The 21,661-nt window shown below is 34.8% G+C and overlaps 4 protein-coding genes and 1 long non-coding RNA gene across 9 annotated transcripts; 3 read left to right on the top strand and 2 right to left on the bottom strand.

Annotated features, from left to right (window-relative positions):
- Positions 1-1,627: 1,627 nt before the first annotated feature.
- LOC114414869 (pentatricopeptide repeat-containing protein At4g33170) lies at positions 1,628-6,314 on the bottom strand. The gene is made up of 2 exons (XM_028379304.1): positions 5,632-6,314; positions 1,628-4,884 (listed from the first exon to the last, which is right to left on the bottom strand). The coding sequence occupies exon 2, from the start codon at positions 4,844-4,846 to the stop codon at positions 1,901-1,903; it is 2,946 nt and encodes a 981-aa protein (XP_028235105.1). The 5' UTR covers positions 4,847-4,884; positions 5,632-6,314; the 3' UTR covers positions 1,628-1,900.
- A 682-nt stretch (positions 6,315-6,996) lies between these two features.
- On the bottom strand, positions 6,997-12,060 carry LOC114414870 (polyadenylate-binding protein-interacting protein 7-like). Of its 4 annotated transcripts, XM_028379306.1 has the most exons (7): positions 11,814-12,058; positions 11,603-11,715; positions 10,102-10,981; positions 8,802-9,255; positions 8,651-8,721; positions 8,228-8,352; positions 6,997-7,665 (listed from the first exon to the last, which is right to left on the bottom strand). In XM_028379306.1, exons 3-7 carry the CDS (start codon positions 10,888-10,890, stop codon positions 7,365-7,367), a joined length of 1,740 nt encoding a protein of 579 aa, XP_028235107.1. In that variant the 5' UTR covers positions 10,891-10,981; positions 11,603-11,715; positions 11,814-12,058; the 3' UTR covers positions 6,997-7,364. The 4 variants fall into 4 exon arrangements, with proteins under 4 accessions (XP_028235107.1, XP_028235109.1, XP_028235108.1 ...); XM_028379308.1 differs by lacking the exon at positions 11,603-11,715 and having other exon boundaries at positions 8,814-9,255; positions 11,814-12,060; XM_028379307.1 differs by lacking the exon at positions 11,603-11,715 and having other exon boundaries at positions 10,102-11,023.
- Positions 12,061-15,301: 3,241 nt separating this feature from the next.
- Positions 15,302-16,601, top strand: LOC114414868. Its single transcript, XR_003667282.1, has 2 exons — positions 15,302-16,320; positions 16,449-16,601. It is a non-coding gene; the product is annotated as an uncharacterized LOC114414868 (long non-coding RNA).
- Positions 16,602-19,053: 2,452 nt separating this feature from the next.
- On the top strand, positions 19,054-19,449 carry LOC114414158 (probable galacturonosyltransferase-like 4). The gene has a single exon (XM_028378489.1). The coding sequence runs from the start codon at positions 19,054-19,056 to the stop codon at positions 19,447-19,449; it is 396 nt and encodes a 131-aa protein (XP_028234290.1).
- A 334-nt stretch (positions 19,450-19,783) lies between these two features.
- LOC114414865 lies at positions 19,784-21,104 on the top strand. Of its 2 annotated transcripts, none has more exons than XM_028379303.1 (2): positions 19,784-20,137; positions 20,315-21,104. In XM_028379303.1, the coding sequence occupies exon 2, from the start codon at positions 20,319-20,321 to the stop codon at positions 20,763-20,765; it is 447 nt and encodes a 148-aa protein (XP_028235104.1). In that variant the 5' UTR covers positions 19,784-20,137; positions 20,315-20,318; the 3' UTR covers positions 20,766-21,104. The 2 variants fall into 2 exon arrangements, with proteins under 2 accessions (XP_028235104.1, XP_028235103.1); XM_028379302.1 differs by having other exon boundaries at positions 20,309-21,104.
- The last annotated feature ends 557 nt before the right edge of the window (positions 21,105-21,661 follow it).

Raw genomic sequence — 21,661 nt, 5'->3', positions numbered from 1 at the left:
TGGCATCAGAAAATTTATGATACCAGTTAGGTTGACTTGGCAGGAAAGTGAGCTTTTAAGCCTTATTCATTATATTAGCCACACGTCAATATATAATGATGGCACTCATATAGACATTGGATGTTATATCACTACACCAAAAGTGACTTTTAATGGGAATCATTTTATCTTTTAGCGGCAATAAATATAGCCACTAATATATTAATCGGCAATTAAAAATAAGGGGGCATATCCTAAGCTATTACCGGTGATTAGATTACTATGGCTGCTGGTAAATGCCTCTTTTGCCGGAAAAAATTAAGTACTTGTAGCGGCAATAGTATCAGCAGTTCACATGGCCACTAAAAATTGTTTTTCACTGCATACATTTCAAACCAATTTCAGTGATTGACTAATGTTAAAACTACTGTATCAACTTTAACGTGTTAATATCAATCAATTCATATTTTTTTCCATTAAGATTTCAACCTCTGTAAAAAGTACTTAAAAAACTTCAATTGTATTTCTCTTTGGAAGCATTGGGTTGGGTTGGAGTATTATACACGTTGTAAAAAGGGGACAGGATTTGAGATTGTATTGTATTGCCTTTTGCTTGTACTTTCTGCTGGGATGGCTGCATTTGTGTTCCAACTATGCCAGTTAATAATATTTTATGTCTTTCAAAAAATAATGAAGGCAACTCAGACCTCTTGGCAATGAAAGCAGAAGAATTTCAAACTCACAGATGCATCGCAATTTAGTTTCAACCGCCCCTGAGGAGGGTGCATCCATCTGGCCACACTCCTTGTACCAAGAGCCAAGCCCGAGTCATCCCCCCAGATTGAACAAACTAGTGGCAATAGCATCAAGTCGAGCCAGAACATAATTTCATTAGGTTTTGAGTCTGAGGCTGTACACACAAACTCATTGGCACACTGTGTGTCACAAAGAAGTGGAAAAGTGAAAGAAAATAAAGAAGAGAAATAAATAAAAAAATATAGTGAATTTTCTTTTTGAAGACAAATGTAGTGAATTTTAAGAATGTTTGATTTGAGAGTACTCCTATCAAGTAACAACTTTGTTCTTGTTTTAAATGATAGTAATGACATTGTAGGGGAAAATGGCCTTCAGTCATGATCATGCAATCGGTGGTTCCTTCCACAAATTGAGAGTCCTACACTTCTTATTTTCTTGCTCAATAAGACAAATTTTCTAAAATATAATCAAAGTAATTGATAATTTTTTGCTCACAATTGATTGTCACAGTGTATATTACGAAAAAATAATCAACTTTCATTTTAAACAATAGAGTATTTTAAAAAACAATCAATTGTGAATAATTTTTTTATTCTGTTTTCTATTTCTATCTACCCAATTTCTTTTTTATTTCCCTCAAATCAAACACTTTTTTAAAATAATCAAATCAAATACTCTTGAAATTTACTATATTTACCACCTATTTCTCTTATTTATTTTCATCTTCCCCTATTTCTCTCCGTTAGGCCACACAATGACAATGAGCTTTTTAGTTATAGTAACTGCTGCTTCAAATAATTCTCCATTATCATAATATTAAGATAAAATTGTATCAATCATTATACTATTAAATGTTTTATTAAAAAATATTTTTTCAACAAACAAGTCCGGATTGGTTCTAGCTGATTTTGAACTAATTCTTTACAAGACCAGTTTTAAAGATTGATCAAACTGGCCTAGCAACTGAATTTTGGTTGAACCGACCTATTTGGTCCGGTCCTAACAACAATGTTGTAAAGACTGAAATCAAGTGTATCTCTATACCTAGCTAGTACTTACTTTGGAAGTCAATGACAAAGAGGAGCCAAGAAAAGGAAGGTTAGCTGATGGCTCTCACATAAGCCCACTTAAATAATGGGGTAGTGTTAAGGGAAATATTCAATTGTCACCAGTAATCACCACAAGAGCAAACCCCACTCCTGAAATGATGAAATCGATTTGCATCTCTCAAAACAACCTCTCGCTCAAAAACCTTTGATATATATTTGATTGCATTATGGCAATCTCCACACACTCTGAGGTTTTTAATAACCCTTAATGTAGTGGATGGTGGAGTTTTCATAAGCCCATAAGCTATTGCTAGCTTCTCACTATGATAATACAAAGAACACTCTTTATCTTCTTCTTCTACATCAACAAGTGCGAAGTCTGTGTCAGGGAGATATCCTTCTTCTCTGATCCTCTTCATGATATACTCCACCTTATTATATATAACATCAGTTTCTTCATGTGACCTATCACCAGCTACAAACAAATGCACCTTGTTCTTCAAATCTACCCAACTAAACCCTGGATCCTTCTTCACATTTGCTTTTCTCATCATATTTCTAGCACTCGCCACATTTTCCCATTGGTTAGCAGCCGCATAAACATTGGATAAAAGAACATAAGCAGCTGAATCAGATGGCTCCAAGGCCAAAAGCTTTTCTGCTACACGCTTTCCTGTTTCTCTGTCTACCTGAACCCTACAAGCATTAAGCAGTGTTCTATACATTGAAGCAGAAGCTTCAAAAGGCATTGATGATATCACCTTTTCAGCTTCTCGTATCCGCCCTGCACGGCTAAGGGCATCAACAAGACAAGAATAGTGCTCAATCTCAGGTTCAATACCATAGATTTTCTGCATGGAATAAAAATTCTCATAGGCTTCAGATACCAAACCAGAGTGACTGCACGCAGAAAGAACCCCTATAAAAGTAACTCTATCTGGTGTTACTCCCCTAGATTTCATCTCTTCGAAAAACTGAAGGGCTTCCTCAGCATTTCCATGTTGAGCTAATCCTACTATCATGGCATTCCATGAGGCAATCCTACTCGTGTTTGTTCTTTTAAACAAACCACGTGCGTCTTCTATATTCCCACACTTAGCATACATGTCAACAAGTGAGGTCATTACAAAAGGATCAAATGCACAGTTTAGCTTTACAGTATTTGCATGAATCTGTCTCCCTTGTTCCAATGCCGTTAAAAGAGAGCAAGCCTTGACAAGGGTAGCAAAGGTATACTCATCAGGCTGCACCTTGGAAAGTCTCATATGATGGTACGTGAAAAGAGCATGCTCCTCTTGTCCATTCTCCACACATCCTGATATCATAGTAGTCCAAGCAACATCATCAGGCGAAGGTATTTCATTGAAAATTCTCCGTGCGCTTTCCATCTCTCCACATTTTAGATACATGTCAAGAACACCACTAATGACAAACAAATCTAAATTAAACCCCCTTTTCACAACAACAGCCTGAATTTGCTTCCCTTGTTTAAGCCCCACTAATCCCCCAGCAGCTTTAGCCGCATTCGCCAGAGTAATCTGATTCGCTCTCTCTCCACTTTCTTGCATTAAAATGTAAAGCCTCAATGCCTTAGGAAAATCACCACTCACAATGTATCCATGCATCATAGCATTCCAAGATGCCAAATCAAATCCATCTTGGTTAACAAAAAGAAATTCCGCCTCCTCCATCTTCCCACTCTTGGAATACACATCAATCAGAGTTGTTGAAACAAATGAATCCAAGACAACACCAGCTTTCATTGCACAAGCATGAATCTGTGTGGCAAGATGGCAACCTCCTCCAAGAGAGGAACAAGCCCTCAAAACGCTCGCAACAGTGAATTGATCCGGCAATAAACCACCACGTAATAAATCAACAAACATCCCAACAGAACACTCCTCCAAACCACTCAGCGCGCAACCAGATATCATGGTGTTCCACGATACCAAATCCACTTCATTCATTTGCCAAAACACTGTCCTTGCACGAGAAACGGAGCCAGTCTTAACATACATATTGATAAGGCAATTCCCAACAGAGACAACTTGATCCAACCCAGACCTCACAACAATGCCGTGAATCTGTTTCCCCAGCTCAAGACAGTTCAAACCGGCAACCACAGACAGCATCACAACAAAAGTCAAGCCGTCACAGGCAACACGCGAGTTAATCATATCCACAAAACAATCAACAGCTTCCCAAGTTTCACCTCTCTGAAGAAACCAAGACAGTGTCTTGTTCCATGCAATAACATCCGAACCATCATCATCATCATCATACATAAACAACTTCGTTCCATAAGCTTTAAGCTGCTTCAACTGCCATTCCAAAACATTTTGTTTACTTTTCACAACCCGCGCGAGAGTACAGAGAGTGACGTCATCGGGACGGAGTCCAGTTCGGTTAAACTCAGAGAAGAGAAGCAGCGCTTCGTATTCGAGACCAGTGTCGACGTAAGCTTTCATCATGACGTTCCAGAGAACAACGTCCCTCAAACCCATTCCATCGAACAGAACGCGTGCCTCTCTGATTCGTCCGAATTTGGCGTAAATGTTGACCAAAGCACCGGCGACAAACACGTCCCATTGTAAGCCGATCTTGACGGCGTAGCCGTGGAGGGACTCGGCGGCGGAGGGGGAGGCGGAGAGGAGGCACATTTTGAAGACGGGGGCGAGAGTGTGGCGCGTGGCGGAGACGAAGGAGCGGCGGAGGAGGCGGAAGAGGTGGAAGCCGTCGCGCGCTTTGTCGGCGTGGGCGGAGAGGATGGCGTTCCAGGTAACAAGATCACGGCTTGTGTCGGGCGTTGTGTCGAACAGTTTGCGGGCGGAGGAGAGGGAGCCGCATTTAGAGTACATGGTGATGAGGTTGTTGGTGAGGAAGCGGTCGGGGTGGTGGCCGGAAGTTAGGATGCGGGCGTGGGCGCGCTTTCCGAGGGGTAAGTCGGAGGCGGCGATGGCGTGGCGGAGGATGGAGAACCATTGAGGGATGGAGTGGATGAGGTGAGCGGGTGGGATGAATGGGTTCGCAGTGGAAGTGGCTGCTCGAAGTCGCAAGTGCATCTTCTTGGCGTTCGAAACTCACACTCCGATCATGTTGCCTACAAAACAAGTTTGGAGAATTGTTGTTAGCTGTTTCAACTTGGAAGAGACACGCCATTAGGAACTGAGGTTTGATTTAGGGCGGGAGTTCAGTCCAAGGGCATGCATGGTTCTTAAAAAAAGAATTACTATTTTTTAGAAAATACGTCAATATAACAAGAAAAAGACAGTAGAAAAAAATAATGAAAAGTATTAATAAAATGTTTGTATGTTTTTGTCCAAAATTTAGGACTAAAATGTAATTTCCTTACTAAACTATCAACTAGTCAGAAATATTGAAGTATTATATAAATTAGCAAATTTACTTTAAAGAGAAAATTTCTAAAATATTGAAGTATTATATAAATTAACAAATTTGCTTTAAAGAGAAATTTTTAATTAGATAATAATATAAAAGATCTTTATACTATTAAAACATCTATTACTGAAAACATGTTAAAAATCATGTGAAAAAACATGTCATTATTTTTTTACTGTATAATTTTTTCACATTGTTTAAAAAAAATTGTTTAATATTAATTTGGATTCATTATATTTTATATAGTTATTTTGTTTTGATAAATTAAGTTTTAAAATTTTAATTTTAATTTTTTATGTTTTTAAAATAATTATTTTGATTTTTTAATTTTTTTTATTAAAAACAATAATTTTCTGTTAACTTTTAAAATTTAAAATAATGTAAATACTAAAAAATCATAACTATTTTTATTTTATTTTTAAAATTAAAAATCACTAAAAAATACAACCTTATTCCTATCTTCTTCCTCCCATCCCACCCCACCATCCAGAAACTTTCACCGGAAACTGGGGATTTTTCTCCTGCAATGGCAAGTCCGTCCTCACCGAATAGCCTCTCACGGTGGTTCGCACCACCACCAGTCCCGACGACTCAAACAAGAATGATCCACCACAGAAGGAGAAGGGGAAGCCGGCCTCGACTCCACCAACCATCGTTGTTCAAGTTACAAATCCAGAATCGACGCACAATCTCTCACCAATTTCAGATCCGAAAAACAGCGCAGATCTAAAAAAATTAACTCGGATTTGTGAAGGATTTCGACATTCTCGAAGCAACGCTAATCCGTTGCCGCCGGTATCAACACGCAAGGTAACGCGCTCGAAGCCGAAAACGCGACGAAGTAGGTGGCGATGGGAGTGACTAATGTTGTTGAAGTTGTCAACCGATCAAAGGCACCAGCTTTGAACGTATCCGCTCACACCAGAGCAGGCTTCCACCCTTTCTTCTGATGATAAAACGGGTATTTCGTACACGTCGTCATTTTACCAGATCCTGAAACACACAACAAAAGTATTAATACCATTAATCAATCATCATTCCATTTGCACAACCTTACTTTCGCCGCCGGTGAAAGAAAACCAAAAACCTAATCCAAATATCCCTATCCCTATGTACGTCGTTTCACGTTTACACGCCCACCCCTGAGTTTTTTAATTATTTTTCAAATAAAATAAAAATAATGATAATTTTTAACCGTCAAGTACGTTAAATTAGTTATCTTAAAATTTAAAATTTAGCAGAAAACTAATATTTTAAAATTTTAAAATTTAGCATAAAACTAATATTTTTAAAATTTAAAATGAAATTTTTAAAATTTTCAATTAAAAAAGTTGTCACAGAACAATCGTTTCGATAATATAATATTTTTCTTATGAAAAAAAAATATATTTTCCTATTTTCCCAGTGTTCAAAAAAATCATGCATCGAACAATCGGTGTTCCAAAAATATTATCAAAATAAAAGATTTTTTTATTTCTATTAGATGAAATCTCTAGTACTAGTAAGCAACATATATAAAAGAGAAACACTTGACACTATCATCTGTGTGAGACTAGTAAATAGTATATGTCTCTCTCAACATTGTTGGAATCATTAACATGAGAAGTTCTCATCTCCGGGATAATAGCGAGGCCATGACCTCTGCAGTCACAATTTGTGACTGCATGAAATCCTCACCATTAAAAATAAATCATATAAAGTAATAAAATAAATATATAAAAAATTTGAACCTTTAGATTGTGATTTGAGTGCAGAACCTTGCAGTTGGCTTTATAATGCAGGCAATCCTGGTCAGTGCAGTGCTGCTAGAGTATTTGTTGTGAGATATAAATTGTTTGACATTGAATCTAATTTGCAAAATCAATTGTTCTATGGCGTAATTGAGTTCTATCAATTACATCTGAATCAAAAAAATGAAAATTAGGGTACAAAATTAACAGAAGGAAAATGATCCCATAACATGGGCAGATGAGAAATCCTGCTTACTAAATGTAAATCTGATGCCGCCCCTAAACCTTAATGATACAATTCTGCTACAAAACCTTATCTTTCCTTCTCCCCTAACTGATTTTTTCTTCTTTTCTTTTCCTGTTCTTCGGGCATATACAGATACATCGATGAGTAAAATATCCCAGTGTTGGTGGACTTTATACTGTGTCAAAAAACACATCCTTGGCAAGTTCAATATATCACAACACGAAGTAGGCCTGGCTGAGTTTCCGTGAAGTCAATGCCCTCTTCAAGAAGAAAACGCTGTACAGCTATTGGAAGTCTTGCAGGAGTGCGAGAACCCCTGGTATGATGACCTGTGCCCACAAGAATATAAACCTGCAGACGCTGCTCGGCAGCTATGGCAGTGCTTTTCAGCACACTCAACTCATGTTTCAGCACATGAATGGCTTCACTTGCGTGCAACCCGTGTAGGTCTATTATCCTCTCATTTCCTCTTCCATCGCCCTGCAACTCTGGAGCAACTGGATTTCTGAAAAAATCAACACTTGCAATGACTGAGGCAGAACCCAACAATCAACGTAAATAAACATTCTGGTTCATAGTTATATGGCATGGGAGCATGGGACTTGGTAACCATTTCAGAAATAAACTGTAAGGCAGCCTGTGCAGGTGACGAAGAAAAAGGAAGAGCTGCAGCAACTTAGTGCAGTATATGTTCTCCATGGAGTTAAAATAAACTCAAGCTTCATACAGTTTTCTTTAGAAGCAAACGGATAACAAATTGGCATCACAAAATTCTATTTGAAGGGTTCGAATTGTTCACACCTCTTGAATAGGCGAGAGACAATCATTGTCCTTCTCAATGACAAGTAATTGGCATAAAAAATATTTAAGGAGGAAACAAGCAAAAATATGTTTACAATCAAAAGGGGTAGAACCAGCTCACCAAACAAAAGGAATTCTTTCATGTCAATAAATATACACAGGTTGTGGGGGCCAGCAAAATATGATAACATCATGATGCCATATAAACTTTTTTTATTCCAAACTTACATGGAGAGCAGGAATCAAAGCATTGGGGAACAACAAACCTCTGGAGGTAAATGGATTCTTGAGCTTTTCCATGAGCAACCTTCATATGCATGTTGTGCAGTTGCCCTTTAGCACTTAGTTCCTTTGCTAGGGCTTTATTACCAATAAGATAGGCTTGCTGTGCCTGTTTTCAAATGAAAAAGAAATTAAACTTAAAACAAAAAGTCAAATAGATTCAAGAACAAATGACTCGATAAGAGACTTTGTTGTTTATTCTTGAACTAGTATCAGCCCAACAGTTCTTATTGAATCTACAGTGACAACTTGAATATCCAAAGTTAAGCACACACACAAACTAATATGAGCTGAGAAAGTCAAGGAAATGTGTCAATAGATCCAAGCAAGAGGTGTGAAGCCAAAGTAACCATTATTTCATATGCTGATTCCCAGTAACTTCATCAAAGCATGAATTGAAGACCCACCTGCTCAAAATATGCATTACGTAAGCATGCATGATCACGAGCCTCTTCCCGCAACTCTGAATACATATTTGCTGCCATGCAAAATTGTTAGAACAAAATTATGGACAGAGAATACATCCCACAATTGAAGCATATAAACATAAGTATTTACCAACTGCATCACCAGTTTCAAGCCAAACAGGAAATGCCCGAGCTGAACCACGGTTCTGTAACCGATCACCAAAGTGTGCTCTCCCCTGTCCACCATTGTAACCACTAGCCAGAACATTCGAATTCCTACTTGAGCCGATAGCAGCATCACCAGAGCCATTTTTATCATACTTCCAAATACCACCAGAATCCCGAGAAGCCAACTTCCTAACAGCTGAAGCAAAGTCAATAGCACCACCCCTAGATGAAACTGAAGAGACAGATTTGAAAAGCAGCACATCACTGTCATATGATCGGTAAGGATTGCCACTTTGTTGCACATTATCAACCACATATTCTACTGAAGCAGTCTGGCCATCTGGTGAAGTAAGTGCAGGGTAGTCCATTGCACTGAGATTGGGAGCAGACAAAGTCTTTGAATTCAGATTCTGATTGAAACCACCATCAACTTGAAGCTACAAATTTGGAGGGGAGGAAAGAGAGATTATCAACATAAAGTTCCTAGATTAAAAAAATATTCCATAGAAATAGGAAATAATCATAAGAGATGACTATGGTATTCACGGAATGGAGAACAAATTGTACTAATTGATCATATATATATATATAAAACAAAATGTTAATAAATGCCAATGGCCCTGGATAACATGCAGCAGAGGACTGTTATCACATGTCACAAAATTAAACTCAAAAAGAGTGTAGATAAAAATTGAAATATAAGATTATCTCTAACAACCCCCACCCCCCAGTACCAGGTAACAGCGATTAGAAACTGGAAGCTAGGTAGGTTGCACTTGAATCACCACACAACTTTTTAGAGAGCCGGATCTTCCCTGCCAAAACAAGGCACAGGTATTGCTCTAAATACTTAGCATCCATCCTATCAGACTTAGTATTGTAGTAAGAGCAAATTTGGACAAACATACATATAAGAGAAGAAGAAAAAATGAATCCAGGAGGTAAAATGAGTTAAGCTTTTACCATAAATTAAAATCAACTTATGGAAAAGTCACATGAGGGGAACTTCTAAAACAATTGAGGTGCATGAGTTGATTTCAACACTCATGGGACAAGTTTGATTCATTTTACTTCAATTCATTTAATTTTCTTCTCCTATAAGTGTTTGTAGAGAAGTTTATTCAAATGCTCTAGAGCATACTGCACTGCAACAAGCAGGAGATAGATATTGTGCATAAATATAACAGACAACACATACATTTTCACAGTCAAATACATGAGAAGGAGCTTATAAGGAACCATAATTTGACCACAGTTCAGTTATTATATGAAAATCAACCTACCTCTAACTGATTGAGCATCTCAGTGGTCAGATGTAAATCACATCTATTAGCAAAGTAAGCTTCTGCAAGGCTTTCTGCTGCAAAACCAGGGAACAGGGAGGCTAAAAACTCCAAAGGATTCAGATCAGTATCATCCACAATTGCATTTTCGGCCAAAATATCATTTAAGTATCCATGTCTAGAGTTGTCATCATAAGTAAGGCCCTCTTGACCACTGTTAATACGCTGGTCAGCACTCCCAATTGGCCTCTCCCAAGGCTTTGCCAGAGCATTCAAAAAGCTTCCAGAAGATGGGTCCTCCCTGTAGCTTGAATTGGAAAACCCTAATTTATCTGCCAAGCTATTGCCATTAGCATGCTGTTGAGATATTTCCTCCTGCTCATTTATTATATATTTACTTCCTTTAGAAGAAGGAAACCTGGAGGCTTCATTGTCATCATGTATAGATAAACCTGCTAAAGAAATATCATCAAGAACTCGAGACTCATCTTCTCCCAAGACCTTGAAATCAGGGGTAATATCATCCGGGAGCTGACATCGCCAGTATCGGTGCACCTCATCATCAGAATTATTTGAAATGGATGATTCTGATCTATCTAAAACTGCTTTCCCAAGAGTTCCAGCAGCAGTAAGCCTTGCTGTTGCATCTACCAAGCTGGTAGTTCCAGATAATGATGATGATCTGAGGGCAAAAGGAACAAACTCTGCTGCATTTGGATTCAGAGTAGTTGCCTTGTTTGGGCTTAATAGCTTTGCATCCGTTAGGGGTCCTTTCTTGGTTAAGTTCATTATTAACTAAAATATAGACAAAATAACTACTACAGCATAAACAGACTTTAAAAGTAGTAACAGCACATGTCCAGTCAGCCTCAACCAAACCCTGAAAATGGTTCAATTTGATCATGTTCATTGATTAACCAAACTGCTACAAAAAGAACAAGGGGAAAATTTAAAAAAATAAATAAATAAATCACCACAAATTCCCATACATCATGCAGTAGATAAATGATGATTTCAGTAATATCTCATATTACATAAAAGTGCCAAATAAATAACCCAATATAGAACTTAAGTTACTACTATTTTTCAATATCACGGCAATGAAATATAGCTTGCCATTTTCGTCACTTTAACTTGGAAGTGAATCCGATAATGGTAAACTGAACAAAAAAGGAACCAACGCAAATTAAGGAAATTACAGCAAAATTTGCATACACCCGAATAAGCTCCTGTGAACACTGACCAAATTCAGAACTAAAGTAAAAAAGGATTAAAACCCTAAATATTTCGTACTAAATAACAGAAAATGTCACAAAACAACTTCAAAGAGAAATTAAACAATACAGAGAATTCCCGACCAGTAACTACCTAGAAACCCTCAATAACACAGGTTAAAAAAAAATCAAAACCTAGAAAATTCAAACCCGAATATTAAACTAACATTAACCAAAACAGAAATAACAACGAACGAGTCAAAGCTCGAGCGCACGAAGAACGCAACCTTGCAATACGGAAGCCGCGAACTTCAAAAAGAGATCTTGCGCAATTCAACGCCTCAGAAAACAGACCCAAAAAAGCACATAATAACAATAACAAGTAACAGTAATTCCAAAGCTGCAATTTGCAGAAAGAAAGAGATGAAAAAAAATTATAAATTAATGAGAAGCGTAAGAAGAAAAAGATCTGAAAGAAATGGAAGAGCATATATATACCTTCGCGTATCAAATCAAAGGGATCCATGGGGATGAGTTCAGAAATGAAGAGGAGAGAAAAAAAGTGAAGGTGATTGTTTATTGAGGAAAATTGAGGTTGAGATTATCCAATATCATCTCAAGTACGAGTATGATTATCGGGTTGGGGCTTCCTTCTTCTTTTCTTTTCTCTCTCTTACATTTTGTTTTGTTTTTTGATTTATTTTCTTATTTTCTCTATGGATTCTGCTTGAAAGCCTCTTAGCCAATACCAGCACCACAAAAATACGAAACAAGACACCCAACCTTGATTTGACCTCTCTACAAAATCACACTAATTACTGTGTGTATACTGTTCAGTCTTCACGGTTATTTTAATCAATTAATTAGATCTGCCTGTTTGGGATTTGGGAAGAAAGTTACCTCCCCTCTCTTTTTACTCCACTTAATAGCCCTTTTCTCTCTCTCAATTTTACAAAATTCTATGAATTTCCTTCATAAATACTATTCCCACCATCCCATCCGAATACCATTGTGCAAGAAAAATAAATTATCCTAAAATTATTATTATCTTAATTTTTTAATATAATATTATTTTTTTCATCTCTTATTATATTAATTGCATATATTAAAAAACAAAAAAAATAAATTAGCGATAATAAGATTAGTTTTGTGTTAAAATTATTATTCTCATTTATTTAATTATTATTTTTTCTTAGCAGGTATTATATCCATTATTTTTTATTTGTCTTTTGAAGTTAGTATATAGAAATCAAGAAATACAATAAATTTTTTATTTTAATAAAATAGTTATCATGTTTTATCCCTTTCTCTTTCCACTCAATAATAAAATACATGAATAAATTAATTAATGATTATAAAACATGCGAGGATTTAATTGATAAAATAATAATTAATGTATTCTTGGATTTTATAAATAACATATAAATAAGAATAAAAATTCTTGAAAAAATAAAAAAAAAATTAAAAAATAAAGAAAATAATATAAAATAACGTAGAACGACAATTATAATAGGAGAAAGTAATGTTTTTAGTAGAGGAGGCAAGATGGTTCAAGTAGGTTTGGAACCCCAACTCGTCCAATAAAATATATGCCTTCAACTTTAAATTTAAATTTTGAGTTTAAATTAAATGTGAAATATTTTAGTCCAACCAAATTATGGTTTGATGTAAGCTTTGCTTTAAAAAACCCAGCTAAAAGTCCTAAAAACAAAATATTTGGAAAATATAAAAACAATAATTTAAACTTAATACATCAAAATAAAATAAAAATAAAGTGATATTTAACCTACTATTTAAAGGATAAATAGGTCTTAAAAAGTATAAATCAAATGTATTTAACCTAATATTTAGTGTTTAAAGTTGACTCATATTATATATTTACTTTTTATAAAGTTTTACCTCACTAGTTTTTTATCTATTTAATTTCTATAAATAACCTCGAAAAAACCTTCAATAGCAAGTAACTAAAGCTCTTCACCCCAAAAATCACTCCAATTATAATTAAAAGTTAAGTTTAAATATAATTTTGATTCTTTTTTTTTTGTTAAATTTATATTTTGGTCTCCTATTTCAATATATAAATATTAGTCTTCTTAATTTAGAAAGCTATCAATTTTAGTTCAACTCTTAATTTTATCTATATTTTTTTATTTTTTTACATTTTTGTCAATTAAATAATTTCTTGTTAATATTTTTAATTAATATGTTAGATATAAGGTTTAATTGAACCAAAAAAAAAGTGAATAAAACCAAGGATTGAACTAAAATTATATTTTTTCTAAATAAGAGCATAAATGTTTATATTTTTAAATGAAAGGATCAAAATTATAAATTAAACAAAATAAAAATACCAAAATTTAAGTTGAAAAGTTAATTTGGCCACAAATGTGAAATGTGATGATTTAGAACAGTACAATTATTAAATACGATGGACTATAATGCATGTTAATACATAAGCATGTCAAATATGTTAGCATGATATGATATTAATATTAACATGTAAGTATCACATTAGGTAATGTGATTGCCAATAGATTTTAAGGGGCTCAATTGACAAGTTGAAATATGATAAACTAAAATTGTACATTTGTGACATCTTTGACATAATTGTAACAAATAATATTTGAGGGGATTCAATTGATAAATTAAAACATGATAAACTAAAATTGCACATTTGTGTCGCTTGAACCTTGGAGACTTAATAGGTGTAATTGAAAGGTAAGATTAAGGAATTAAAATATCACAATTTTAATACCTAATGAACCAAAAATACAATTAGCACAAAACAAAATAAGAGAAATGAAAGAAAATTTAAACACAAAAATGCGAACCAAATTATTTTTCTTTTATTATGTAAATGAAAAGGGAGAAAATGTAATTTTTCCCTGTAAGTTCAATTTAAAAATAATAATTTATAGCAACAAGTAAGCAAATTAATAAGAATATTTTTTTTTCTTCAATCTCTCTCTGTATCGTATACTCTCCACTGAAATATTTTCCCGTATGTGTGCGTGCTTCATTTTTTTAATCAAACAATAAAATATGTTTTTCTTTCTTATTTTTTCTGTTAAATTTTAATTCATTTCTACAGCATTCACACAATTAGTGGAAGGTCAAGCGCTCTAATTTTAGTTAAAAAAAGTGTATAAATTATTATAAATTTTAATATTAAATTCGATTCTCAAGGATAAAAAATACAAATGGTGGAATTATAATTATAAAACGTAAAAAGTAAAACGCACAGCAAATCTGTCGAAGGACATATAAGCAAGTGTATCGACAAGGTTCAATCTCTATGTAAGCGTTTTGAAATCAAATATTTAATCTATATCCTAGTTGACTAATATGAATCGTGCACTCAGCACAAAAAACGTGTTACTTACAAATTAACAATGCATGTGCGATTAGATGGTGCTGAAGGTAGTGTTCTTAATACTTATCTAAATCTTCGTCAGTTCTTCATAGACATGGAATTTTGTTCTCATCATTAGCAATGCCAATTCAGCTGGTTTTATATTACTTCAACCCTCTGTACATGTGAATGTTCGCCGCCTTCATGGTTTTCCAACAAGTTTAAACGCACATGATTGTACTCAAGTGCATCGCATGAAATTGCCCTCTAACTGGTTTACACACAGAAGAACAGGTTCAATGAATTGAAGTGTTATTGTACTGACTTAAATAGAAAAAATTGCCAATCGAGCAAATCACTAAATCATTTATATTCTAAATGATAACTATCTCCTATCCTATGTGACTAGAATAGGCTATTCACTATTTCCTTTTAATGTTTGCTAGCTAGAAGGGTAAGATGAAGACCTTTTTAATGATCCACTGGTGGACTACTTCATTTAACCTAATGCTACCTGTTGTAAATTAAATAACATAAAACAATAATACATGTATTATACATACGTAAGCTGGATGTATAATACCAGTGGACCACTTGGTTTTTTCTATAAAACTTTTTTTTTTTCTTCCTTTCTTCAATTCCTCCCTCCCTACCTACCAATCTACCATCACCGTTCTCTTCTTAACTTTGCCTGATGCATGCAATTCATGGATAGTAAATGAAGAGTTAAAGTTCTACAGTCCAGTTCAAGGTCATTTGTTTAGCCAAATCTTGAACAATAAAAAATTAATGCATACAAAAAAATGCAAAAAAAAATAAAAATTAAAACTCTCGGCACAACCCCTTTCATCTTCTTTTATAAGATCAAGAGAGAAATAAGACAACAACAAAAAAAAATGAAGAATCAAAGAAGAAATGAGCATTGTTGACGGCCGTGGATGACGTGGACCGCCGGTGAGGAGAGGATGAAGAACCACTCTGTGTCACTGTGTCGGTGACCTCCTCGTCGACGTCGTCACAGGCGGAGACAGAGAAGAAGATGGAGTTCAGTTCCCAAAAGGTGAGGTCTTGATACACTTCCTCGAAAGATCCACTCTTGTGCGTCAGAACCCCGTTGTCCCGGAGAACGGAAGCGTCGTCGCGTCCTCCAATGATGTCTCCACCTATAGAACATCGCTTTTGTGGGCTTTCTGGTAACTAATGCAGTTCTCCGACAGGTCGTCGAGTCAGAGAAGAAGTCGTCGTCCTTGTCATCGGAGAAGAAGCCTCCGTCGTTGCGTTAGAGAAGAAGTTTTCGTCTGGGGTTTCAACCCTAGCTAGTAAGGTTGGGGAAGGGGCAATGGTGGTGGAGAACATGGGGGACGACGAAGGTGTGGAGGCCATGGAGTAGATCTGAAAAAAAAATAAAAAATTCAGCTTACATATGTATAATACCTGTATTGTTATTTCCTTTTTTTTTTTAATTAATAGCAGGTTTTGTTACAAATAAAGCCAAATGGTCCACTAGTGGACCTTTAAAAAGGTCTTCACCTTAGTCTGACCCCACTCGTCATCTATGATACAGGATAAAAAAAAAAAGGCTATGGTGAAGGATTCTGAAACTGGACCACTAGTGGGGAACAAAAAAATCACCTGTAATAACATGTTTTAAAGGTAGGACCTTTGTAACTTCATGGTATACTCATGGATTAACAAATTTTTTACTTGGAAGGCTGCAACTTCTTAACCGCTGCAGTTTATACTCTCACTAATAGTTAGCACATTCTTTGTTGTTACTGTAGATATCAAAGCACCGGGAGATTTTATCCATTGGTGTCAATTAGGTGGTCTTCAATTGCAGCTTTGTAATGCAATGGTATTCTCTAGTCCAATTATTATTTTTGTTTCTATATTTCTTATTTATCCATTGGGTCATGATTGATTCTTTATATTTCGATTAATAATATTTTTATTTGGAAATTGAATAAAATAAAAAGATTAATTATATTATAATGGAAAATGATTACAAGTTTATCGGGTAGCAAGTACTTTTTTATAAGAAATTTATTATTGTACTGCTCCGGTGGACGATGTGGCATCCCAGTCGACAGTCTACCATATAAGACCCTTAGGCCTTGTCGTGTTCGTTCTTGAGCACTTAAAAACTAAAGGATTGTGTATTATTTGGATGCATAATAGATCCTTAAACCTTTGGGGAACTATGTACTTTAGTTGGTGATTGATCATAAAAGACCCTTAAGCCAAGTCTCTTTGTATTCGTTCTCGAGATTAGGAGACCGTGTATCTTTCTGGTCAAACCACCGTTAACTCTGATAACACTCCCAGAGCCTGCTCACTCTTTTTATGAAGCTTTAATAATCATTAAAATAACGTTATTAGACAATCATAATAATGAAATTAATGGTTAATAAAAAAAAAAAAGAGGGGAAACCCATCAATAAAAGTCATTCGATTTAAATTACATTTGGTCTCACTGTCTCGTAAACTTTAGTTACAGAAATAATAACCAACTGGTAACCTTACCTCCCATTATAGGTAAAATCACTTGCTTCACCGGTGGTCCACTTTCCGAATACTTCACCATCGCCTGAACCATAAAAAAATAGTTTACCATCCCTCATCCATTACTCTTTTGCGAGTCTATCAGACTATCACCGCATACGTAGACGTGGACATCCACCAAGACTAATTGCCACATACTATTAATTATATTTAATTAATAATTCAAAATACATTATATATATATATATGAAAAATATATACTAGTAATCAATCAGAAATTAAATATGAATTTTAAGTAACATTATTTTAAGTAACTTTTATAAAAAAATCATTAAAGTAATTATACGTGATATTTTTTAATTTTTTTTATCAGTGCATATATTATTTTATAATTTATTTAAGGGAAAACATTAATCAAGTTCTAATTTAGTGAATAAAGTTTAGCATTACTAGTTATTATACTTGCTTCTTTAAGAATTTAAAATATAATTCACGAAAAATTATATCAGATTTTTTTTTGTTGAATATATTATTAATGTTTGTTTAAACTTATTATTTAAAAAATATTTTTAATAAAATAAGAATTTCTTAATTTTCTGATATGTTGGTTAAATAATTTTTATTTAAAAAAGTATTTTTTATTTTTTTAAAAACAAATCTTATATACTTCTCAAGAAAATATTTTAAAAAATTATTTTTTTTTCAGAATTATTTTTTAATTTTAAATAAACATGCCCATAACCAAATTAAGAAATATTTGAATTTGATCAATACAAGACAATCAGAAAGATTTTAATTTTAATTTATTATTAATGAAAAATTTATTATAACTATTTAATATTTAGTTATATGGGCACGTTTTTAAGAAAAGAAGTTTGACAATCGTACATATTCTTTACATACCTTTATAAATTGCCACTGTTTAAAATGTTTATAACCGTATTTTAAAATCGAATTAAACATTAAATTTCAAAATCGTGATCAATTTAATTGATTAAAATTACAATGAAATAATAAGTAATTCAAATGATATTTCAACAAATAAATAAAAAATGGATTTGATTGAGTAGTTGAATAACATTCAACTTAGAATAAACCACGAATTTGAGAAGAGTTTATCGTCAATTGCACGTTTTCAATGTAACGGAGAATTGGAGAAAGGTGGTTGTCGTGACAGCTGGCAATGACCATAATCTCCTCGCTCTCCAATCAAATAACCCCACGTGACGTCCCATTATTTTACCACGCTCTGCACGATCGCCGGTGCAGAGCTACTTATCCTTCTATTTTTGTTTTAAAGTTAATTAGAGAAGAGAAAAAGTAGAAAGATTTTTCTTAAAAAAAATTGTTTTTTAAAATTAATTTACTTCAAATTATCCTTCCATTTTTTCTTCAATCAAACATGAAAAACATTGTTATACCTGTCTTATTGTCTCTTAATTTTTTTTTTATTTTCACTCCTTCCAAAGGATCCTTAGAGTGAGCAAGTAGCACTGTAAGAAAATTACGTCTTGGAATTCGGATCTTACCGTGGCACTGCCACGAGATTGGCAATGATTGGGAAACACTCGTTCCACAATCTGGGTTAAATTTTAAAAATATTATTTTTGTCTTAAATATGTTTTTTTTATTAGATTATAATTTTATTTGAGTCACATAAAATTATAAAATGTAAGTTTTTTTAAAAAAATATATATTTAATTACTGTTTTTTATAAACTTATCCAAACTTATCCATTATAGTTCTTATAATTAATAAGTATTTTTTTTAGTCCATGTACTTTTTAATTCTCAACAGGTTCTATCGTTAAAATTATTTAACACATTAAATTATTGTTATAAGTCGTTCCCATTAACGTAGTCATGACCTTCGACACCAATTAGAATGGCTGTGGTCTTCTCCATGCTTCAACATTCGACGTGTCCCGAGAACCTGGCCTTCCACTTCCTCTCCGCCCATGACGACACTCCCGAACTCTTCTCGAGCATCAAATCCACCTTCCCTTTCAAGATGAAGATTTATCGGTTTGACTCTAAGAGGGTCTGCGACAAGATATCCAAGTCCATTCAACAAGCCTTGGACCAGCCCCTGAATTACGTCACAATATACCTAGCTGATACCATCCTAGAAGACGTGAAACGCGTGATATATTTGGACTCTGACCTGGTGATGGTTAACAACCTAACCAAACTTTATGGTGTTGATATGAAGAGTCAAGGTGCGGTGCGAAAACACACCGGTAGTCGGTGCGATCCTGACAACAATAATATGCTATGGTGAAGCATGGTGTAGTAGAGGTAATTGGTGTCGAGGGTCATGACTACATTAATGGTGACAGAGGGAGAGGAGCCGCAGTCCTTGCCGTTGCAGAAGGCGAGGGAGTTCCGGGAAAGGAAGACGTGGGTGTTAAACAATTTTAATGGTAGATACCTATTAAAATTTAAAAAGTAAACTACAATGAAAACTATAAGAACTAAATGAGTAATTAAATTTAAAATAAATATTTAACACATTAGTACACATGCCAAAACAACACCTAAAACACCCACACAAGTTGATGTACATGTTTCATGCTATTTTTGAAATCACTAAAAAATTACTAATAAGTAAACATAAATGCTAAGAACAAAGATGCGCCGCGAGTACAGATAGATAGACACCTATCAATATTCAATCTATCAAAACGCTCTTTGTTCCGAAGGCAAACACAGATCTATATGAAAGAGCAAAACCAGTACACTCTCTATTTTTTCTTTCACTAAATTGGATTCCTAGAATCTCAGTGGAGCCAATTAAGGCTCTGCGATATGCACCATACGTTATTCGGTGTTGTTGTGCTTTTGGGCGGCGAGATTGAGTGGGAGAAGGAGAGATAATTCCTCACTCAAATTTACATATCATCATTGTAATTTATTGTTTTCCATTCTGCTCCCCTTTTGATTGCATTGCCTAAATATCCAGCAACACGGTAATTTTAAATTTTTAATGATTTCCCTTTTTCAAATTTTAAACACTCTTAACACCGTAATTACTAATTATTGTTGCGTTGCATCCTTAGTTATTACCAGTATTACTATGCTTTCCTTGCAAACATTTCGTTACTCCTAACGTTGGTTGTGTTTTTTTGAAAATTGACTAGTATCAGGGTGATGGCAGCGACGGCGGTGACGGAGACGGAGGCGGTGTGGTCCGTTAAGTGCTATTGCTGTGGGTTAACGGAGGAGTGCACGCCGCGTTACATTGACGGCGTTAGGGAGAGGTATCAGGGTCGTTGGATTTGTGGTTTGTGTGCTGAGGCAGTGAAGGAAGAGGGTTTGAAATTGAAAGATGATGATGTTGATGTTGATGTTGATGTTAGCACCGATGAAGCACTGAAGCGCCACATGAAGTTCAGATCTTCCACTTCTAGCCCTCCAAACAAACCCACCCTTGACTTGATTCTCGCAATGAAGCACCTTCTTGTTCGCTCTTTGGATTCTCCGAGGAAGGAGCCTTTGACTTTTTCCCCACTTACAACATCACGCACGTGCTTTTCACCTGGATCCTCAAAGGGGGAGCCGCAAGAGGCTAGAAAGGTAGTTACCAGTGAGTGGTAATAACTGCTGAGTGACTTGTTCGGTGAATAACTGAATTTGCAATGGCAATGACAATGGCAGGGTTAGGTTTAATTTATTTATCTTGGTTTAGTTGTTTAATTTGTATTTCTCAGTTACCTTGTTGTTTAGGTTGGTTAATTGGCTTGTTTTGTTTGTTTTCTATTTTGTGACATTTTCGACTGAACGGATAATTTGGTAGGAGTATAAATGTTCCTTCCTTGACTTCAGTCTAAAAATGTCATGGAATTTCCCTTCTTTATCTCTATGTTGACCCAATTCAGACTATGTATGACTTTTTTTCTATGTTTAAATAAGTTGCACGATCACGTGTTTGTGTAATGTGTGTTCAATGAGAGACACATTATTCCCTTTTTACTTTTATTAAGGGTTTAACCTTTTAAATGGTTATGCAACTTTGCAATGATTTTTCTTATGTTCTGAAGGTTAGACATTGTCAATTGCCAATGACAGCCACCCTTTTTAGTTTTGAAACAGTTATGCAAATTCCAATTATTCTAATACCTTTAGCATCAAACATTTAAAACTGTCCAAATCAGAACATATAAAAATTTAACCATATACTTTGAAAGTCCGATTTCTTTTTATATCACGTGGCTATTCTGTTGTGACCTTGCTTGAATTTAAGAATTGGCGAATGCTCAGTGATCTAACAATTAGATGTAGAACATAGTGGCAGGAAACGATCAAATGATATGCTTTATTACACCAACCTGCTAATTAGCCTCGCTAGTGTCTGGTTCAAAAGGTTTTGCAAATGCAAAAGATTCTTCAAGCAAAACAAAATTAATGTTTCTTTCATATTTACAATTTTTGTTCCCAAATCAATGTGGTGGCGCATTTCTACTTGCTGAATTTGGCTAGGCATGAAAAATATC

This window comes from Glycine soja, chromosome 6, assembly GCF_004193775.1.
Source record: "Glycine soja cultivar W05 chromosome 6, ASM419377v2, whole genome shotgun sequence".
In the NCBI taxonomy this organism is placed as follows: Eukaryota; Viridiplantae; Streptophyta; class Magnoliopsida; order Fabales; family Fabaceae; genus Glycine; species Glycine soja.
Note: the sequence above shows the minus strand (reverse complement) of the source record. Positions and strands in the feature narration are given on the sequence as shown.

Bases quoted from the DNA above. Each gene is read 5' to 3' on its own strand.
- LOC114414869 (XM_028379304.1), bottom strand. From the start codon at position 4,846: ATGCACTTGCGACTTCGAGCAGCCACTTCCACTGCGAACCCATTCATC.
- LOC114414870 (XM_028379306.1), bottom strand. From the start codon at position 10,890: ATGAACTTAACCAAGAAAGGACCCCTAACGGATGCAAAGCTATTAAGC. The intron at 8,722-8,801 runs GTAAATACTTAT...TTTGCATGGCAG, and splicing joins TGAAACTGGTGATGCAGTTG to CAAATATGTATTCAGAGTTG. The intron at 8,353-8,650 runs GTGGGTCTTCAA...ATTTGAAAACAG, and splicing joins GTAATGCATATTTTGAGCAG to GCACAGCAAGCCTATCTTAT.
- LOC114414158 (XM_028378489.1), top strand. From the start codon at position 19,054: ATGGCTGTGGTCTTCTCCATGCTTCAACATTCGACGTGTCCCGAGAAC.
- LOC114414865 (XM_028379303.1), top strand. From the start codon at position 20,319: ATGGCAGCGACGGCGGTGACGGAGACGGAGGCGGTGTGGTCCGTTAAG.